Source organism: Nothoprocta perdicaria, unplaced genomic scaffold (assembly GCF_003342845.1).
Source record: "Nothoprocta perdicaria isolate Ctin4 unplaced genomic scaffold, notPer1 scaffold_289, whole genome shotgun sequence".
Lineage (NCBI taxonomy): Eukaryota > Metazoa > Chordata > Aves > Tinamiformes > Tinamidae > Nothoprocta > Nothoprocta perdicaria.
The window spans coordinates 285943-307313 of NW_020455520.1; the positions used below are offsets into that span (position 1 = coordinate 285943).

The window sequence follows — 21371 nt, forward strand, 5'->3', positions numbered from 1 at the left end:
GTTTGTAATGCTGTGAATCACAGCTCTGCACAGAGCTAATTAAAAGGATTTGGAGCTTCCTCTCCTGCCAAGCTTAGGAACTTGCTCAGTTTGTTCCTCTTTGATGATTTTTCTGAGAGAAAAAGGTGTTCTTCTAATGAAAGTGAACCTGGAAAGCAGTGAGCCTGCTCACATAATGATTCAGATTCACACTGTTCCCTGGCAAGCAAGGCTTGGTACAGATCTTTAAGTATCCTGGAATATCTTTTCTTGAATCCCTCACWTCTGGAGTCATAGGTTTCTGTGGGAACTCAGGTGTTTCCTTTTAAATGCCTATTTCCACACTGGTAGCAGGAGAAAGCAGGACTTCAAAGACCCCCAAAATGCAAGGGATGGTGAAGAACTCGATTCATTCTCCCTGAATATCAGTATAGCTTTTCAGAAGAACGCACAGGGTGCCATCATTTTCTAAACATTTCAGTTGGCCATTGACRTGCCTGTTCTGAATTTCCAACCCGCACCAAGTCTTGGAAACAAACGTGTATTCGGAGGCGACGGGCAGCACAGCACTCCTGCTAGACCCCCAGCCAGGCTTTGGGGAGAGCCCGAGGGAGCTTTGCACAACCAGAGCTCTCCTCGGGAGGTGCCAGCGGATGGAGCTGCGGTCCCAGGTACCATCCATTCCCACGAGGGACCGCAGTGGACACGCTGTTGCACAGGTTACGTGCACAGAGTCAGGCACTGTACGAGCTACACACGTGCCCCTGGGAGGGCTGCGTTCAAAAAGGGAACACACGGGTTTGTACCGTTCCTGAGATGTGAAGATCTCAGAATCATTGTGTATTTCCCGTAAAAAATGTTACTATTGCAAATGTGAGTAGAGGATTTCATGTTAATGTGAGAGGATCCAGAACACCAAAAGCTGTTGCCACTAGTGCAGGCTCCTTGCCCTGCCTCCTCCCTGCAGGTGTTCATGGAGGAAATCTGCTTGTGTGGATGGAGGAGGCTTAGTTGCCTTGCTTGTTTTGTGGTGCAAACTTTAAGGAGAAAATAAAGTGGAAGGACTTTAAAAAATAACAATCTGAGTCCCTCTGGGCTGTCTGAGTGCTATGAGAAGACAGGGGGATCTCAGAGACCTCAGCACTGATGTGGTTACACTTACAAACTGAGTGTTTCCATTGCTGTTTGTCAGGAAATCAAAAGCCAAAAATACAGATTTGCAAAAGCCGGAGCAGATGCCCCCGCTGTGTTGCTGCTCCTGCAGGCAGTTGTCAGGCTCCCCTGCGCACTGTTTGCTTAAAAGGAAAGCATTTCATGTCACACCAGAGAGTAAATATCTGAAGTTATGGATTAACTAACTTCCAGCACAGCTAATGGCGGAAGAATAGATCAACCTGACTCGCACTGAATAAAGCAGTAAGTGCTTCAAAAGAATCATATCCTTCAGAATTTCAAAGCCCAAATTTATCTAATGAAGCCTAAAGCTTGTCAAAGGCGTCTGGGGAGCAGGGGAGGATGTTGGGGCAGACCAGCAATGTTCTGGCAGGGCTGCTGAAGGGATGAAGGGGTTGGCYGAGCAGGCTGGAGGGCCTCTAATGAGCAGCTGCTTTGGAGCTGAAATCAAGGAGGAAGTCAAGGCACACGAGCACTCATCGAGGGGGCTGTGCTCAGGCCCAAGCTGGCCTGGGTTAGCAGAAGCTATTTCCAGCAAGGTGCCCACCTTCATGGCTGTCTTTTCTTCCTTAGGTGGTTCCTGCTGCAGAATGTGGAAGCTCATCACCATGGGAGTGCTGCTGGCAGCCTGCTCTTCACCAGCAAATGGTGGCTCAAGTAAGTTGCTGGTTTGGGAGGCAGCCTTCACCCTCTTCAGTTGCTGCCAGGGCGYTGGGTTTGCTGTCAGCGGCAGGGAGCGGGTTGATCACTCCTCGTCGAGGTTGGATTCCTCCCTGGCAGCGTTTTATGCRGGGTGCTGAGCGCCGTGGCTGCTGGACCTTGCCGTGGTGAGCACCATGAGCTGTCCAAGCAGGAGCACGGCAGAGCTGGGGCTGGGGGCCTCCCTCCAGGCAGAAGCCCTGCTCTCGAGGCCGGAGCCCGCGGTGCACGCGGCTTTTTGGCTCTTTGCAGAGGGCAACCAGCAGGCCGGGGGGACAGCGGGCTCTGCGCGCTGCCCGGACAGCCTTGGGCAGGAGGGCACCTCACAGCCACCCCTGGAGCAGACCCGCCGCACAGGCGGTGCCAAGATCCAGCAGTACCCTTAACACCATATGCTGGTGCCAGGCTGGCATGCCCGGCACGGGACAGGAGCATAAATTCCAAGTTCTGTAGTACCAGCTTAGGGAGAAATGCACGTGGACACAAGGCAGAGCCCAGGCCTTTGGCAGAGGTACAGTGCTGCTGTTAGTCACTGTGTAGAGCCCGAGGAATTCTGCTAGCACCAATTTAAAATGCCTTTGGAAAACAAGTCACTGCCTACTTGCCAAGTTTGTCTGTTCCAGCTGTGTCCACGGCGACTTCTCCTGGCACTGAGGTGGCTCTGGAGCATCTCTCACCTCGTTTTAGCAGTGCTCCCCTCAGGCCGTGGCGGCGCTGGCAAACAGGCAGCAGGTTACCCCAGCAGTGCTGCACTCGCTCACAGCAAAGGTCCAAAGTGCCTGAGCATCAGCCCGAGCCCTGCACCTCCAAGGGTTCCCTGCTTGTGCTCTCATGCTTTTGCCTCTAGTATTTTACAGCGACAAAGATGCAAACAGAGTCCTGAAAATCCAGAAGCGGGCAAATTCGTTTTTGGAAGAGCTCAAGCCAGGCTCTCTGGAACGTGAGTGCAAAGAGGAACAGTGTGACTTCGAGGAAGCCAGTGAGATATATGAAACCAGAGAAGCAACAGTAAGTTGTTTCTGAAGGGCTTAATCTGACATTTAACCGGTCACTTGTTTGTTTTCTTCAAGTATTGCCCTGCAGGGCGTAGGAGAGCTCACTGTCAGTGCTGAACACACATCACCCCTGGCCCTTAAGGYATAGGCGTGTTTTTGGAAGTCACTGTGTTACAACAGTTGTCAAGTTGCCGCCTGTTCTTGAGCCACAGTGCTTGGTTGCTCACATACACCCTGCCAGACCCAGTCATGAGATTTAGGTCCCAGCCAGGTGATCTCAATCCCTGCTTGATTTTTCTTGCCACAGCTGATTTTTTTACAGTCTTTTGCCACTCTTGTCCACRCTTGCCCGCTCCCCTGCTCTGGCCGCCTTTCAGTGCATCTCCACAATCTCACAGCAATGCCTGACAAGTGTTTCTGCTCATCACTAGCTCTTCTTCCCTCCTCCAAACCTCACCTTCTCAACCGGACACTAAATTTATCTTCAGCATCGCTGGTTCCTGCACCWTTTCACCCCCACTTGACGTGTTAGCTTGGGCTTGCTCTTAAGTTGCATTAAGTGCAGTAAACGCTGCATCAGGCCCACCGTGCTGTCCCTCAGAGCACAGACCTCCGTCACCGCCTTCACAGCAGTGCCTGTGTGTTGCCTGACTGCCAATGTAGCTTGGTGCCCCTCAAGAGAGGTGTTGCCCCTGGGGAAGTGCCAGGGAGGCAGCGAGAGGCCTCGGTGAGCGGCGGTGCTGCCGAGCCTGGGCAGCGCCGCGGGGTCCATGTGGGGCAGGCGGTGCTGGGAACACGTGAGCCTGGGCCCTGGCCAGGCCTGCTGCTTTGCAGCGCCCCTCACGACACCGGCACGAAGAGGAGTCCCATSCTGGTGACTGGCTGGGCGGTGTTGGCCAAGGCCACGGAACGCTGCAGATCACTTCTCGTGAAAAGCGCTTTTAGCCTAATGTCGGTTTTGTTTCCCCACAGCTGGAGTTTTGGAGCAAATATATAGGTAAGTAAAAAGACTTTCCTGACGGTCTCTCTGTGTTTCCTCGTGGGTAACTCGTGTTCTGCTGTGATGTACTGCACACTGATTCAAATCCTCCTTTCTTTAGTGGGGTTTGCGAAGCACGTCTTTCGGTCCCATCCCATCCACAGCGCCCCCAAATCTTCAGCTGCCTCTGTGCCTCTCATCGCTCATCTCTCTGCAGTTAGACCTCTGCTCAGAGGCGATGGCTGATGTGCCGGCCGTGCCTGGCAGGGTCCAGAGCAAAGGCCCCACTTTGACCCATAGCCCCCCATAACTTGTCTTTGTCTCGTCTGCCTCATCTGCTCTTTCTTTCCYTTCTGTTCCACTCACTCGGGGCCCAAAGAAAGCGCTAGGTCCCTGGGCCAGCGCCTCACTTATCTCCATTTGGTGGCAGAAGGTCTGCCTAGGGCACAGCCTGGGGASGATCAGGTGTTGGTGCTCCTGCTGCTGGATTCCCAATCTCCTCCTGGTGCTTTGGGGCTGCTGCAGGCGCCAGGCTCTGGGTTTTCCTGCATCTCTTCCAGATGGAGATCAGTGTGAAACACAGCCGTGTTCCAATGGCACCTGCAAGGACAATATTGGGAAGTTTTCCTGCATCTGTAACAAAGGCTGGGAAGGAGATTTGTGCAATTATGGTAATGCTGTCTTTAATCTACTATAAAATAACATTATTAGTGGTAGGGATCTCGGGGTATAGAGAAAAACATTTGGGCACTTGCCAGGATACTTGCTCTCATTTCTGATGGGTTTTCTCTGCTTCCTCATGAGGTGGTAGAAGGGTTAATGGTGTTTACCTAAAGCAAAATGAATGTTGTGTTGTCGTGGGCTAAGTGTGGAGATTTGAAACATCTCAGCTGTTTACATATACCAGAAATAATACTGAAAAACAGAAACTTCAGTAGTTTTAGACCTCTCAGTACAATGCGTGACAATAAGGGGCCTTTTAACCTCAGGGAAACATAGTTGCACTGTGACTGTTTCTTCCTCGAGGAGACACTGGCTCAGTGACGGGCATGGGTGACACCAGCTSCTGGCTCACTCGCTCTCATGGCAAGGAGCGTTTTCACCCTTCAGTCCCTACCAGCCTGGCAGGAAYCCCTGTTTTTTCCTGTGACTTTTCGTCTTTCCAACTTGTCTTCTCTCTCTCGCTCTTCCCTGCTTTTCCGCAGTGGTCAAATACACCAACTGCTCCGTGGACAACGGGGGCTGTGAGCACTTCTGCYGGGAGGAGCCCGCGAGCCAGCGCCGCCGCTGCAGCTGCGCCTCGGGCTACCACCTGGCCAGCGACCACGCCATGTGCGAGCCCGTGGGTAAGGAGAGGGTGGTCCGTGCTCCAGGTGTGACAGAGCGTTAGTCAGGGTGAAATCAGGGCCTTTTGCACCGTTATTTACATGGCACCTCCTGATAATTTCCAAAGCGCTGAATGGGGAGTAACTGCACAGGGAGCATTCTGTGTTTCCCAGCTCCACATCCAGTTTATGGCCATTAAGAACCCAACCTGCACCTCTGTTTACCTCCTGGAGTCATGTAGGGGGATCAGAAAGTGCCTCCTCCACAGAGCAGCGAGGGGCTTCCACAAAGCCACTAGCAACACAGCTTAGTTCAGAGGGATGGGAGAAAAGCTTTCGGAAGCATTTTGTTGTTGCAGTTGTTGTTAGGCGACCCGGCCTTTGCTAGTTAACTGCTTTGCATCTTTCCTAGTGGAGTTCCCCTGTGGAAGAATGAAAACGGAGTAYGTTGAAGCCGAGGCCGGATTCAAAATTCGGCTCATTGGGGGGAAACAAGGAAGAAAAGGAGAGAGCCCTTGGCAGGTGAGGAGAGAAAGAGCTTTCATAACGAGGTATTTCCAGGACCACTCTCCCTGCTCAGCTGCTCCAGGGAGGCTCCTAAATTACCAATAGTGGCATCACACAAAGCTAAGGTTCCCTTGCTTAGATTTTTCAAGAGTAACTTGGAAGTTGAAGTGCCAGATAAGGGCTTCATCCCTGCAGCTCACGCAGCCTGCTGCGTGCTGCAGCTGCCGTAGAGCAGTAAGGTAGGAGCTGAAGATAATCTTCCTGTCATTTCTTTGTGTCCTTACCAGCTTTATCTGTCCTGTGTTCAAGCTCGCAGGTTAAGTCAGCAGAATATGTCATAATTTCACAGAGCAAGTTGGGATGTCAGGGAGAAAGAGTCTGAGACCTTACAGAGCGTGACATGGAACTTGTGAGTGCCTGTACTCAGAACCTGGCACCCCTGAGAGCCCTTTGACACCATCACGTGGGGTTTGCAGCCTGAGACAGCCTTCTGTTCATTGTGTTTTGTGGCATGTGGTGGTCAGAAGAGTGATCCCCTCCTTTGAGCCGAGTTTCAAAGTTCTTGAAGTATCAGAGAGCTTCCTTGTAGTCGCCAACATTGTTCCATGCTGATTTGGAGGAAGCCAGCCCTCCCTTGCGAGGAATACTCATAACCTTGTTTTCCATAGAGATTTTCTGACTTCGTAGTGCTTTTGTCCCGCTGAAGAGCTTTAACCTCAGCAAACGTCACGTGTTTTAGTGCCTGATGCATTTAGTGTCCTTTGCAAGCAGGAAGAAGAGCATGCACCTTTGTGAGCATCACAGCCTTCCTGTGAGGTGAGACTTCTCTTTGCTTATTTCAGATTATGCTGCAGAACAACAAAGGGAAGTTTCTGTGTGGGGGCGTTCTCATCCATCCGTCCTGGGTGCTAACAGCAGCACACTGCACCGAAGCAGGAGAGGAGCTCAAAGTAAGACTTGGTATGGAAAAAAAAATCTATTCCTTTTTTTTTTTTTTTTTTTTTTTTTTTTAACTCAACTCTTCCATTCCTAAGGTTTGTCATCTCAGGAGAAAGATCACTAGGTTATAAAAGTTTAATCCTTTAGGATGCAGGAGGGGTCGTCTAGGTAGCGTTTTAACATACGCTTTAGCCCAAATGAAAAAGTAGTAGTAAAACCATGTGATTGCACTCGAGCAGCTTTCTAATTCATATGAGAGTGTGCCAGTGTCTTCTGAGCATTACTGTCTATCTTGAAGATGGGAAAGTTAAGATTATCTGTGCTCTCAATTTTGGATTCTCATCTAGGAAAGCTCTTATGCATTTGTCTTTCTGCTAGCAAAAATACCTAAGGTCACCCCAATGCTAAAGAAACTCCTCCTGCCAAAGGGTGTGTTCAAATCTTGAGCCCCAAAGAAGAAGCTGAATGTGCATCAGCACGACAGGCCTCTTCCTACCTTTGATATATTTGAACACCTTTCCTTAAGAGAGTTGGTAGAGAGGAGGAGAGATGCCACAGAACAGCAACCCTGACGTGATCTGTAATGCAGCCAGTCATCACCAGCACTGCTGCTCTTGAGCGTGACAAAACATGCATGGAGTGCAGCACGACTCCTGGTCAACAGACAGAAATAATCAGTGCTGCGCTCAAATACAGCTTCTGTTGGTTTAGATTTTGTGACCTACCGTGGGGGACATTAGCAGGGTATTAGCTGACCTGCTCTCTCTCTGCTGCAGTGGAAAGGTGGTCTCAGTAGCTCTCAGGTCGCAGGGTTATTTCACTTGTCCATACACACTTGTCGATGCCACGGACGTTGAAGGGACATACGGATGGATGTGTTTATGCCCATCTTCACTGCTCGACACAGAGCATCAGCAGAGCAGCTGCACTGTTCCCTTGTGTTCTCTTAGGGCCAGATCAGCTAGTTTTTCTGTAGAGGGATTTCACAGTAGAAGTAAAGGTGGTGGTTTGGAAATATACACAGGGACTACATACCCACAACACACCTTGGAGCCCTTCAGGTTACGAGTAACTTTCTTTCCTTCGGAGAGTTTGCTCATATTCCCTTTTCAGATTCTGTTGAGCCCTAAGAAGCAGGTGCAGGTTACTTGATAAAGGGTCTTGGAGTGGCTTGAGGGGGCTAAAGCAGCTGCAGAAGGCTGCGTTGACCTCCTCCATGGTGCTTGACGTAACTCTGAATGGAGCTGCAAAGGGACAGGCCTGCAGGTCACAAGGATGAAAATGCTGCCTCRGGGATGAGGATGGCCTCATACTGACAATGGCCTCAGATCCCTCCAGCTGGCTCGCGTACTGCAGATGTTGCTGGAGATGTGTCCCGTGTGACAAACTTTCACCTGGCATAGCCAGACCTAAAGATCTGCAAGAAGGAAACGAGGGCTGGCATCTGTTGAGAGAGTCTTCAACACCCCAAATGAAAAATATGTAAATAGAATAAAATAAAATAAAAGATGAAAAATTTCAAAGGCTGAAAAAGGGGGCGGCACTGAGAACCTTGGTTTGAGAAGGTTATTTTTTGGGGCTCAATTGAAACTCAGGAGAAACACACAAATGTGGAAAATACACATAATTATATTGAATATACAGAAAAAAATTGTAGTGTAGGGATGATGATTGAGAAGGAGGTGACCAGAACTCTGAAATGACTGAGAAAGGAAGTGCTCTTGGCCAGGGGTCACACACGTGTCCTCTCRTGGAGCTGTTTGGAGGGAGGAACTTGAGCAGCAAGAGCTGCCGTCCCGACCTTGTCACCGGCCTGGAGGGTGCAGGGCCTCGCAYGGAGCACGTGGAGGCCCCAGGAGACGAGGCCCCACTGGCCTCTGCAGCCTCTCGGAGGCGGCCTCGCCACGGCGCATCTGCAGCTGCAGCAGAGCTCCCAGCGCGGCACGACGGAGGGGACCGCGGCCCCGGGAACCCAGCACACCCTGGGGATGAGCGCGGCGAGGGAGCCGCTCCAGAGACCCTGCGCCACGGAGAAGAGGGCTCCGGGCAGGGAAACAAGCTGATCTCTGTGCCGTGGCTGGACAAGAGGCAGGCTCCCGGAGCTCTGCTGCCGTGCAGCAGCACCAGCAGAGAAGCTGCAGAATTGAGCTGGTACCGTGTATGCGCCGCTCTGGGGCCGTGCAGCTCCGGGGCTGCCGGGGGCCTTTCAGCCGTGGGACTGGCCTCTCCCCATGGCCCTGTGTGATCGTGTCGGCTGCCGCAGAGACRCGGTGAGCTGCAAATGGAAGATCCAAGCTGCACTTGAGACAGAGAGGAGAATCCATTTCTGGAGTTAGTCCCGGTGCACCTCGGGACTGCTGGTCACACGGCTACTGCTAAAGCTGCAGACACCCACTCCTTTACAGGCACCAAGGAGCTGGAATAGCCCCTTAGAGGTTCCAGCAAGTGGAATTCACACTGAAGTGACGCACTTCAGAGGCCCAGGAATGGTCACTCGCTCAGAGCAGCTGCTCCTGCGTCTTGGAGTCGGCACCTGAAAGGACTCCGGACAGAAATGAGCGTGCATGGATGCCTGAGTGTGCTCAGTGGAGAGACCTCAAGAAGGAGAAGTGCTTCTGTCAAGCACATGCTGACGAAGGCAGTGACAGCATCTGGCACCGGCTGCCAGCACAGCTCAGAAACCGCCAGCCCAGCAAGCACAACACGTCGTTTCTTGTGGCTGTCAYGGTCCCGTTGGACAGATCCGTGTCTGTCTTTCCCACTGAATCACATCCAAACGACTCGTTTCCCTGGAAGGCCCTTTTCAGCTTCGCTTCCTATTAACTTCTGCATAACTGCTTGGCCCGTGAAGTGGCCCTGATTGTGTAGCACAAATAATGATGGAGAAGTCTTAAGTGGTCAAAATCTCTTTAAAATAYAGATCTAAGGTTTTAAAAGGAACCTTTATCTTTCAGATTCTGAAATTTAGTCATTCTTGCACTGGATATACAGCAGAAAGCTCATGTATTATCTGTTGCTTGATCTCCCAACTTCTAATGGTGACTTCAAGAAGTTTATTTTCTGGCTCAAGAAGATCTCTCCAGTTGCCTGCAGGATACTGTGATACAGACATAACATGACAAGGCAGGAATATTTCAGTTTCTCAACTGATGGCCCTACTTCTAGAGTACTAATTCATTTAGTAATATTCTTTCATGCTACAAATAAAGAGGAAAATGCAAAGACTGCAAATAAAGTGAATGCTTTCACCCTACAGCCCAAGTGGATTAAAGTCTATGGTGCAAGGGTATTAAAAGCCCAATGTAGACTTCTAAATCCAGCGACTTTGGTGTTGAAGGTGTGGGAAGGCTCCCTGTCAAGAGAGCTCAGAAAGCCCAGGAATGTCTCTCATCTTGTTTGCTTTTGCAGGTAAATATCACCGGTTCCGAACTGAGGCAGAGGAGCAGATCATTTGGGTTGACAAATACGTGAGCCATGAAAATTACAACAAGGAGACCTCTGATAACGACATAGCCATGCTGCACCTGGCTGAGCCCGTGGTCTATAGCAAGTACGTGCTCCCCATCTGTCTGCCCAGCAGGGACCTGGCCGAGCAGGAGCTGACCAAGAAAGGGACGCAAATGGTGATAACTGGCTGGGGCAGCACGAGCGACGGCGCCAAGAGGAATTACTCCACTGTCCTCAACTACATTGAAATCCCCATGGTTCCGCGGGACGAGTGTGCCCAAGCGATGAGGTTTGCCATCTCCGACAACATGCTGTGTGCTGGGAGCTTAGGGGACAGGAAAGATTCCTGCCGCGGGGACAGCGGAGGCCCCATGATCACCAAGTTTAAGGACACTTGGTTTCTGGTGGGACTGGTGAGCTGGGGTGAAGGCTGTGGGAGCCTGGAGAAATTTGGCGTCTACACCAAAGTCAGCCAGTACCTGGAGTGGATCCAGCACCACATAGACCAGACGTCCGCCCTGGCCAGCGGCTGAGCCCGCGAGGCGAGGGCGGCTGCCGCGTGCCCCGGGGCAGCGCGCGCCGCACGCCACTGCCAGCGCTGCAGTATTAAATATTGCATCCCCGTGAACCTGCTGTGCTCTTCTCCTTGCTGCGTGCTCCGGTGTACTTGTGGCAGGGGCCTGCTTAGCCCCGCCGCAAAAGCCACTAGAGGTCTGCAGTTATGCAAAATAATAATAATTCCAAGCTTTTGCGTGTTCTTTTCATCTTAACGGCTGTGAATTTCTTCTAATTAGTAAGATAGGGAAATTGAGGCTAGATGAGACTATTTGCGCTAGTGAATGCAGTCTTTTGTAGGCAGTATCAGCATATCTAGTATTTACTGATAAACTTGGGTTTTGTGTGTGTTTACATCTATATTTGTATATATTTGAGTGCATCAGCAAATAAAGACACGTAGCACCAATAAGGCTACAGGAAGGAGCGACAGTCAAAATTAAGTTTACTGCAGTCACAGTTCTTGCTTGTTTTTAAGCTTAGCACTTAACCTGCTAAAATTAATTAATCCTGTAGAGAAAGGTGACCCAGCTGTGGTGCAGTGACACCCGTCGCTAACATCTTAGCGAGGACTTGGACCCATTTTGGATGAGTAATGAACATCAGCAGTTGTGGTGTGAGATTAAAAAAAGAGGAAAAAAAAATCAGGGCTGCAAAAACACATCAGAAATTGCAAGAAATGCAATGTGCTCCCAGGCACAGGGGCGTCGTATCAGTTAAATCTGTGGGCCTGGCCTTGCTGATGGCCAAGCTGCCCGCTGGGCAGGTGCTGGGGCTGGTTCTTGCCTAAAAGCAGCAGCCGGCCCCGGGGAGGAGATGGAGCCTCTCGCAACAGGAGCAGCTTTTCCTGACAGAAGCTGCTGCCAGGGAGCGACCTGGTGTTGGAGGCTGTTTTTAAAGGCAGCTTTTTAAAGCCCTGCSTGTGCATGAGTATAGAAACACGCATTTTATTTTGATTTTGGATTCCAGGTGTGTTTCACGGAATCCAGAAGGTTGTTTCTCTTCTGTCAATATTTGTGAGTGGTTAATGATCAATCTCTTGACCTCATGGCTYTTCCTGGTGTACATCCAATTCTCTCTTCTGTCTTCCCTTAAAAAAAAAACAGAAAAGAAAGGAAAAGAAAAAAGTGAGTATAATTGCATGGATTTCTATAAAAGTGAATGCCTTCTGAGTCCTGTGTTTTTGGAAGATGACACAAATAGCAGAAAGAGAGTGACTGTCAACCGCTGGCAAAATTATTTAACCTGTGAAAATAATACGAAGAAGTAGAAACTTCTCTCTGTTAACCTTTACTGCCAGGTAGGTGGTGATCGTTTCCTAATGAAAGTTCTGGCACAAGGTCCTTTGAAATGGGCCGGTGGGAGCCGCAGAGCAGCCACCGTGGTGGGAAGGCGGCCTGAGGGCTGCGGCCGCCGCGGGGAGCGGGTCCGGCCCGCGGCCCCCGCGCCGCTCGCCCGTCGCTGAGCGGCCCCGGCGCCCCGCGCGGCGCCCCGAACTGCCCCGCGCCCTCCCCGGGGCTGCGGGACGGAGGGAGATGGGACCGCAGTGCAGCCGGGCGCTGCTCCTCCCGCTGCCTTTCGCCCTGTGCCCTGGTCCCAGTGCAGTGATTCCCTCTCCTCTTCCCGCAGAGCGGAGCAGCCAGCGGCCGCAGGGGCCTCAGCTCCCTGCRATGGAGAGAGGTCCCTCCCTCGTGGCGCTTCTGCTGCTCATGAGCTCCGTCCACGGCGCCTCGCCCTTCGCCTTCTCAGGTGGGTGCTTCTCAACTTGAACTTCGTTGTCTTGCAGTGGGCAGCCTGGCAGCCAAACTGCAACCACCTTGTTCTGAACACAAGGAAGAAATGAACATTCGCTTATTATTAGGGGAGGAATAACCAGTCGTTACTTCCTTCTTAGGCCACCGTCCTGTTGACAGTTCTTCTCTTTTCAACAGTGGAACCAAAATTCAAGTTACTTTTGCAAAGCCRGGCCGTGTTTTCAAACTTGGGAAACTAAATTTAGGCACTTGAAGCATATATTTGGTTTTATGTTGATTTTCCTGCTACTRTGCAAGTTTTGGAAACAAAAGAGCTTTACAGCAGAGTGCAGGAACCTGAGGGCTGGTGTGGTGGCCTTGCAGAGGAAGGAGGAATAGAGAACAGCAGAGAGACATCACAAGACAAAACACCTCTCAATAGGCAGCACCTCTGTCTGGTGGTACCTGGAGGAGCTATTGCCTTTAAAGAGGACCTCAGAAATCAAGAACTGACAATGGGCAATTCACTGATGGGAGTGAAAGGTGTTTGCCCCTTACTAGGCAGCCGAATCTGCCCAAAGCTGCTCTTACTGTGAGCTGTTTCTCTTTGCCTAGAGGTGAAGCAATTTAATATTTCTGTAGAGCTCAGTAATTGATAAGGATACTTGTCCTGCAACTGCAGAGAAGTGCTGCTTTATGGCCCATGTGCCAAACTGGGGTCTTTGCACAAGGGTTTGACTTGTGTCTAGGACACTGAACTGAGGAGGAAAGTGGAGCACTGGTAAGAGGCTTGGTGTGGYTTTGGGAAGCTGGGTCACATTCACAAAGGAGCTTTGTCTCTCAACACTTCCGAGCAGTCTGTTTTGAGTCGAAGGGCTCAGGATGTAGGGCTGCTCTGCTGGACATCCAATACAAAGGTAAGAATCTCTGAACCAGGTCTTAGGGCTCCGTGCAGCTTCTGTGCATTAGTATCGAGGGGTGTTGGTRGGGCCACGTTGTGTCCGTATGTCCGTGAGTGGGACGGGAGCTACAGCGCTCCCAGGCCTGTCTGGAGCAGCCCAGGGCGTGGTGGCATCTCAGGTGTCATTAGAAACTTGGGAGACAACTGAATGGCCAAGACCTTCYGCATCGCTGCAGAAACGGGCTGCTCCTGCAGCCCCTCCTGGCCGCCCGGCCCCTGGGCTGGGCTTGCAGCCAGAGATGTGCCGAGGCCTCGCTGGAAACAGCAGCAGCACCAGTCTGCACGCTGGTGTCGTGGTCCCTCTTCTGGCCCTTCCTCCTGAACTTGCAGTGCAGGGGTGGGCAGGGAGCTGCTGGGTAAACTCAGTGAGAAAACGAGCACCTATGTAATGTGGAAGAGGGGCCAGGCCACATGGGAAGAATATAGGCACATTGTCAGAGAGTGCAGGGATGCAACGAGGAAGGCCAGGGCCCGTCTGGAATTAGAGTTAGTGAGGGGTGCCAGGGACAGCAGGAAGGGCTTCTGTAAATACAGCAACGGCAAGAGGAAGACAAGGGAAAATGTCAGTGCTCTGCTGCATGGGGAGGTGCCCTGGTGACGGAAGATGCTCAGAAGATAGAGGTACTAAATGCTGGTAGAGGTACTAAATGCTGCCTTTGCCTCTGTTGTTACTGCTGAGGCTGGTCCCCATGAACTGCAGAGCGCAGCTAAAAGAGGGAGGAAACAGGCGAGAGGAAGACTCTCCACTGATCAAGGTTTGGACTAGGGATTATTTAAGCAAACTAGCCCCCCATAAATCTATGGGCCCCGATGGGAGACACCCAAGAGTGCTGAGGGAGCTGGCGGGGGTTATTGCTCATTCGTTCCCCATCATCTTGGAGAGGTCCTGGAGAGCAGGGGAGGTGCCAGAGGACTGGGAGAAACCAACATCACTGCAGCCCTCAGAAAGGGCAAGAGGGAGGAGCCAGGCAACTACAGGCCGGTCAGCGTCACTTCCGTCCCTGGAAAGGTGATGGGCAACTCATCCTAGAGAGAATCTCTAGGAATGTGAAGGAAAAGGAGGTGATCAGGAGTGGTCAGCATGGATTCACCAAGGGGAAGTCATGTCTGGCGAACCTAATAGCCTTCTATGATGGGATGACTGGCCGGTTGGACGAGGGCAGAGCCAAGGATGTTGTCTACCTTGACTTCAGCAAGGCTTTCGACACCGTCTCCCATAACATACTCATGGGGAAGCTCAGGAAGCGTGGACTGGACGAGTGCACAGTGAGGTGCATTGAGAASTGGCTGGATGGCAGAGCCCAGAGGGTGCTGATCAACRGGGTYGAGTCCAATTGGGGTTGAGTCCAGTTGGAGGCCTGTGGCGTCCCCAGGGGTCAGGCCTGGGCCCAGTGCTGGTCAACCTGTTCATCAATGACCTGGACGAGGGCACACAGGGCACCCTGRGCAAGTCTGCGGAYGATCCCAAGCTGGGTGGAGTGGCCGACACTGCGGAGGGCTGYGCTGACATCCAGAGGGACCTGGACAGGCTGCAGAGTTGGGCACWGAGGAACCTCATGAGGTTCCACAAGGACAAGGGCAGGGTCCTGCACCTGGGCAGGAATAACCCCAGGCACCAGCACAGATTAGGGCTCGACCTGCTGGAGAGCAGCTCACAGAGAGGGACCTGGGAGTCCTGGTGGACACCAAGTTAACCAGGAGGCAGCAGGGCCCTCGTGGCCAAGGAGGTCAATGGGCTCCTGGCTGCATCAGGAGGATGTTGCCAGCGGGGCAGGGAGGGATCCTGCCCCTCTGCTCAGCTCTGGGGAGGCCAAACCTGGAGCATTGGGGGCAGCTCTGGGCTCCCCAGGACAAGAGGGACGTGGAGCTTCTAGAGAGGGTCCAGCGAAGGGATGAAGATGTTTAAGGGACTGGAACATCTCTCATATGAGGAGAGACCGAATGAGTTGGGCCTGTTCAGCTTGGAGAAGAGAAGACTGAGAGGGGATCTGATCAACATGTATAAGTACCTGAAGCAGGAATGTAGGGAGGAAGGGGCCAAGCTCTTCTCAGTGGTGGCCAGTGAYAGGACAAGGGGCAATGAGTATAAGTTGAAACCCAGGCAGCTCCATCTCCATGTGAGGAAGAATGTCTTCACTATGAGGRTGCCAGAGCCCTGGAACAGGCTGTCCAGGGAGGCTGKGGAGTCTCCTTCTCTGGAGGTCTCTCAAACCCACCTGGATGCCACCCTGTGCCATGTGCTCTAGGGAGGCAGGTTGGTCTAGATGATCTCTAGAAGTCCCTTCCAACCTCAACYGTTCTGTGATTCTATGATTTCTAAGTACAATGCAATATTTTTCTCATAAGAGCAATAAAATCTTTAATAATGAGTGATATTTTTGTGGATCGTCAGAGCTTCTTATGTTTTAAGCCCTTTTCAAAGGAGAAAGCAATCTAAGACTATTCAGTATTCTTTCGCACAGTAAATTTTTACTGTGCAGGTCACTGGCATTCAGAAAAGCAACAACAACAAAACCCTGTAGTTCAAACTGATGTAGTTTGAGGGTTTTTTCCAACTGAACTGTCTAGTGATCAAGTCTACTGATCAACTGAACTATTTAAAGTAGCAGTGCCTTTTGTTGGAACACAGACTTTTAATTTCCCTTTGGGTGACTTAAATATATTTTTCCCCTCTCTTCTTTATCTTAATTTGTCTAACTGCAAGAATACCTGACTGTTACTGATGGTTTGTCCTCCAGTATGACTAACTGTTCGGTTTTGCCTATCATCTAGTGTTTATGAGGAAAGATAAAGCCCACGAAGTGCTGAAAGTCCAGAAACGCGCCAACTATTTCCTGGAAGAGATTCGCCCAGGGAACCTGGAGAGAGAGTGCATCGAGGAGAAGTGCTCTTTCGAGGAGGCCAAGGAGATTTTCCACTCGCGGGAGAAAACGGTGAGAAACTTCATTTTGAGGAGGGGGGAAAAAAAATGTTTAAACAGTCTCTGAGATCTAAGGCATTGCTCTCAACCTGAGGTTCCACAGACAGATAGGCCATACGCTCTACCTGAAAGAGATTTAACAATAGTAAAAATAGTCCACCCTTTTTAGTTGTGTTGTTACTCTAAGTTGCACCTGCCTAATTGGCTAGGAAGACACAGTGCAGAAGAGGTGGGGATGTAAGTTAGTTTTTGATAGAATATCTATCAGAGGTCCTSGTCAACAGGATGACTGAGGGCTGGCCAATGTGATGCCCTTCTACAGGAAGGGTCAGATGGAGGATCCGGGCAGCAACAGGCCCTTCAGCCTGACCTCGGTATTGGGGCTCGTGCTGAAGCAGATTGTCCTGAGGATGATCACGGAGCGTTTGAGCAACCACCGGAGGTCAGGCCCAGCCAACATGGGTTCATGAAAGGCAGGTCCTGACTCACCAAGCTGCTCTTCTTCTGTGAGCAGGTGACCTGCCTAGTGGGACGTGGTCTGCTTAGACTTCAGGAGGCCCTTGCCACCRTCTGCCACTGCCTTCTCCTGGAGAAGCTGGCAGCTCGTGGTGGTGAATGGAGTTAAATCTATGGCTGGCGCCCAGTCAYGAGCAGTGTTCTCCAGGGGCTGGTGCTGGGGCCAGTCCTCTTCAATAACTACCTTTATCCACGATCTCRATAAGGGGATTGGGTGCACCCTCAGCAAGTGGGCAGATGACACCAAGGTGGGAGGAAGACTTGATCTGCTTTGAGGGTAGGATGCATCTAGAGAGGGGGCTGGACAGGCTCGATCAACGGGCAGAGACTAATTGTAAGACATTAAGTAAGGCCATGGGCTGGGTCCTGCGTTTGGGCAACAACCACCCCAYGCAGCACCAGAGGTTTGGGGCAGAGTGGCTGGAGAGCCGTGCGGCAGAGAAGGACCAGGGAGTGCTGGTCCAGAGCCGGCAGGACAGGAGCCACAGGGAGCCCAGAGGGCCAAGGGCCTCCTGGCCGGTATCAGGAACAGGGCAGCCAGCAGGAGCAGGGACGGGATCGTCCCGCTCTGCGCGGTGCTGGTGGGGCCGCCCCTCAAACAGTGTGATCACCTTTGGGCCCCTCACTGCAAGGACATGGAGGTGCTGGAATGGGTCCAAAAGAGGGTAACGCAGCCGGTGAAGAGGCCRGAGCCCAGAGGTTACGAGAAGTGGCTGAGGGAGCTGGGTTGTGTGGTCTGGAGAAGGGGAGGCTCTGGGGAGCCCTTACCATGCTTGTGATGAGGTAGGGGGGCGTGTGTGAGTGTGGAGGTTGATCTCTTCTTCAAAATAACCCYGGGCAGGAGCAGAGGAAATGGCCTCAAGTTGCACCAAGGGAGGTTCAGGTTAGACATTAGGAGGAATCTCTACACGGAGAGCGTGGTGAAGCCTTGRAACAGGCTGCCCAAGGAAGCGGTGGAGTCACCATCCCACCAAAATGCGCTGCATGGTGATGAACAGAGCAAACCTGTTTCTTTTTCCATGTGTTCAGTAATCAATCAGTGCACCACTTTTTACTGTTTACTTTATTTGTGATTTCTTCTTGCAGATGGAGTTCTGGTTCAATTACAAAGGTACGTCAGAATATGTCCTTTTTTTTAATTTCCTATCTATTTCTTCTGTTCTTGCTGGGGGCAAAGAGCTACATGAAAGCCTTAAGCCAGGCTTCTCCAAAGTCTTCCAACTGGACTTATCCCATCCCTCCTGTTAGGTTTAAATCCCTGCAATACAAATCCCTGCAAGAATGGTGGAGTCTGCAAAATAAGGCACTACACCTACTTCTGCATCTGCCCACCCAACTTCGGAGGCGACAACTGTGAACAAGGTGAGTGCAGGAACACAAATCATGTGGGTTTTTTTTTTTTTTTTTCCTGGACTTGTATGAGATTCACTCTCTTGTGACGTTACTGGAGGCTTTTTTTCCCTACTCTGTGTCATAATTCCTTTCCTAACGCCAGCCGTGGCTGCTGTTGGTGTTCCTGGCAGTCCCCAAGTGCCGGGTTTTCTGTTTCCACTGCAGAAAAGCAGCAGTGCTGGTACAAGAACGGCGGCTGCTGGCACTACTGCCAGGACAGCGCCGGTGCCGGCACCTTCCAGGTGGCCTGTTCGTGCGCGCGGGACTACGCCCTGCACGAGGATGGGAAGAGGTGTGTGCAGGCAGGTGAGGCGCCCCGCGCGTCCTGGCGCTGCCCTGCGCCGGGCAAGCAGCCTGATGTTTCACACACACACACACACACACACACAGAGCTCACCCCCAGCTGGGTCTCCGCTCAGTTGTACGCGCAGCGCCGCTGCCCTCGCGCCCGCTCGCTCCAGAGCTCCGCGTTACCACGTCCTGGCGCAGCCCGGGGCCGCACTCAGGGCTGCAGCTCCGCTCCTGTGCGGGATGTGGTGGTGGGGGCAGCACAAGGGCAGGGGCTGGGCCRGGACCTGCAGCACCTCATTTGAGACTCAAAATGCGTCCAAGGCTCAAAGCGCCTCCTCTATCCCCTCTTTCCCCAGCACCATTTCCGTGCGGCCTCGTTAAAGTCAGACGGGCTTTGGAGCAAGCGCCGCCAGGGCAGAAAATGGTACCGAGGAGCCTGCCCGAGCTGCACAACAGCGTCCCTTGGGGGAACAAGAGCCCGGAGGGCACCGACAGCCCCCGCGGGGCAGCAGGGACCTTGCAGAGCACTGCAGAGCAAAGCACGCGCGCGGAGCGGGAYGCAGAGCACCGCGCGGCGGGAGCAGCCGCTTCCAGCTGCAACAGGACACGGGCGGACRCTGTTGAACAGCCCGGGCTGGAGGACAGTGCCGCGAGGCGGGACGGGGGTGGCTCTGGCCAAAACGGGAGCGTGGAGGGGAGCAGTGCCGRCGCGGAGGGGATGGCACAGCCCAGYGCACAGCCCAGCACTGCGGGGCTGCCCAGCGCAGAGCCCAGCGCAGAGCCCAGCCTGGATGGGACAGCCCAGCCCAGCGCACAGCCCCACGTACCCCCGAGCACTGGGAGCGCCGTGGGGCCGAGCGTGGCCGCCCGCGTGGCCGGAGGGACGTTCTGCCAGCGGGGCCAGTGCCCCTGGCAGGTACGGAGCCCTGCCGCGGCTTCGCTCTTTTCTGCGGGTCATTGTAACACTGGGGTGCACAAGGAGGGCTGCTACTGCCCCAGGGAAAAGGGCTTTTGTGTTTGCAGAATTAAGCCAAGAGGGCCCATGTGCAGAACACTTAAATTCTCCAGTCCCTGGCCCAGTGCAAGATGCTGGCTCGGGGGGGGTAGGTCTGCACCTTTCTATCTGCTTCTTCCCTTTTACCCTCACTCCTGGCAGAACCGCRCCGCTGCTCTAACCCCTCTGCTTGGGCAAGGAGTTCTTGTGTTAGTGAGCAAGCTGCTTTTCCTCTCCCACCCCCCCAAACTGGACCCCCCCCTCCCTTTAAAGATCTGCTTGACAGATTCCGCTCTGCTCTCACTGTCTCCTCACCTCACAGGACGACATTCTACCCCCCAACATTGCTGGTTGCTGCAAGGGGTTGACTGGGCCCAAATCTCAYGCTGCTTAGAAGATGCCTGCACCTGACCAGAGCTACCGTGAGGGCAGCGCGAGCTGCTGCYAACAGCCCGTTCCTGCTCCTTCCCGCAGGTTTTGATCCGAAATAGCCGAGATGAGGGGTTCTGCGGAGGGAGTCTCATCAGCAGCCGCTGGGTGGTCACTGCTGCTCACTGCCTTGACCTTGTCAGGCCGCACCAYGTCACTGTCGGTGAGGAAACTTCTACACTTCCTTTTCTAACAACAGTTTCTTATTTAAAATGCACTCCCTTGTCCATTTACACTGCAAGGTTGAGAAAGAAGCAGACACATCCACCTGGATTCGAATAATAAAAAAAAAACTCTTCTATTTCTTGAGCAACAGCCGAGCCTAGGCTCAGAAATCGAATATAACATGGAGGAGAGGATTGAATAGAACATGGAGGATTCCCTGAGAGGGAGGAAAAAGGGGAAAAAAAAAAAGAAAAACCAACAAACAGCCCCCTGCAAACCCTAGTCAAACTGCTCCAAATGCAGCGCTTCCGAACACGCAGTGACGGTTCACGTTAAAAGCTCTGCCTACAGGAATGCCTGATCCCCACAAATGGGGATTCATCCAGTCAGCAACTTTAATTGGTCCCTTAGCCAGAAAAGGGATGGGCCTGCTGGGCAGCATTAATCTGCAGCATGAGAAAGCATTTGTACAGCTTGAGATTTATTCTGATCTGTGCCTTGAGGTGAAAGATCAAAGCACCGATTCAGTCAACTTCGCCCTTCCCGCTGAAAACCCCGTGCAAGTTATTTACAGTTCTCTAACACTCTGCGGTGCCCACAGGAGACTTCGACAAGTACCAGAGAGAGGTGTGGGAGCAGAAGATCGGCGTGGAGCGGAGCTGGCGCCACCCGCACTACGACGCGGACAACTACAACAGCGACATCGCGCTGCTGCGGCTGAGCAGCGCCGTGGCCCTGGGCGCCTTCGCGCTGCCCATCTGCCTGCCGAGCGCCGGCCTGGCGGCGCTGCTCACCGAGGAGGGCCGCGTGGGCACCGTGAGCGGCTGGGGGGCCACCCACGAGTGCGGGGCCCCCCTGCGCTTCCTCATGCACGTCAGGGTGCCCGTGGTGAGCATGGAGCGCTGCCAGCGCGCCATGGACAGGCTGGTCACCGACAACATGTTCTGCGCCGGCTACGAGGCCGAGGCCGAGGACGCCTGCAAGGGGGACAGCGGGGGCCCCTTCGCYGTGCCCTACCACAACACCTGGTTTCTGCTGGGCATCGTCAGCTGGGGCGAGGGCTGYGCCGAGAAAGGCAAATACGGCGTGTACACGCGGGTAGCCAACTACATCCCCTGGATTACAGAGGTCATTGAAAGTGTCGAAGATGCGGAAAAGATTTTACACTAACTCTACTCCTAAGAGCATCTCTAAAAACAGGGGAAGTTCTGTTGTAACTGGTAGCAGCCTGAGACGCTACTCAATTCCTGCAAACAGGAGAACATAACTTACCTTAACACTTACCTTAAAAAAGAGAAGCTTTCGAGCCTGTGCTTCCCGTAACTGTTGAATTTCCATTGAAGTATTGCTGAGCAAAATCCTTGTGTACAAT

At 52.6% G+C, this 21371-nt stretch overlaps 1 protein-coding gene across 1 annotated transcript; it reads left to right on the plus strand.

The window, feature by feature from the left end:
• The first annotated feature begins 1329 nt into the window (after positions 1–1329).
• PROC (protein C, inactivator of coagulation factors Va and VIIIa) lies at positions 1330–21363 on the plus strand. The gene is made up of 17 exons (XM_026041598.1): positions 1330–1395; positions 1726–1809; positions 2699–2859; positions 3819–3843; positions 4386–4496; positions 5031–5171; positions 5563–5672; positions 6500–6617; positions 10005–10571; positions 12228–12347; positions 16065–16225; positions 17815–17839; positions 17977–18090; positions 18286–18426; positions 18768–19327; positions 19880–19997; positions 20601–21363. The coding sequence occupies exons 2-17, from the start codon at positions 1743–1745 to the stop codon at positions 21167–21169; spliced, it is 3108 nt and encodes a 1035-aa protein (XP_025897383.1). The 5' UTR covers positions 1330–1395; positions 1726–1742; the 3' UTR covers positions 21170–21363.
• Positions 21364–21371: the final 8 nt, after the last annotated feature.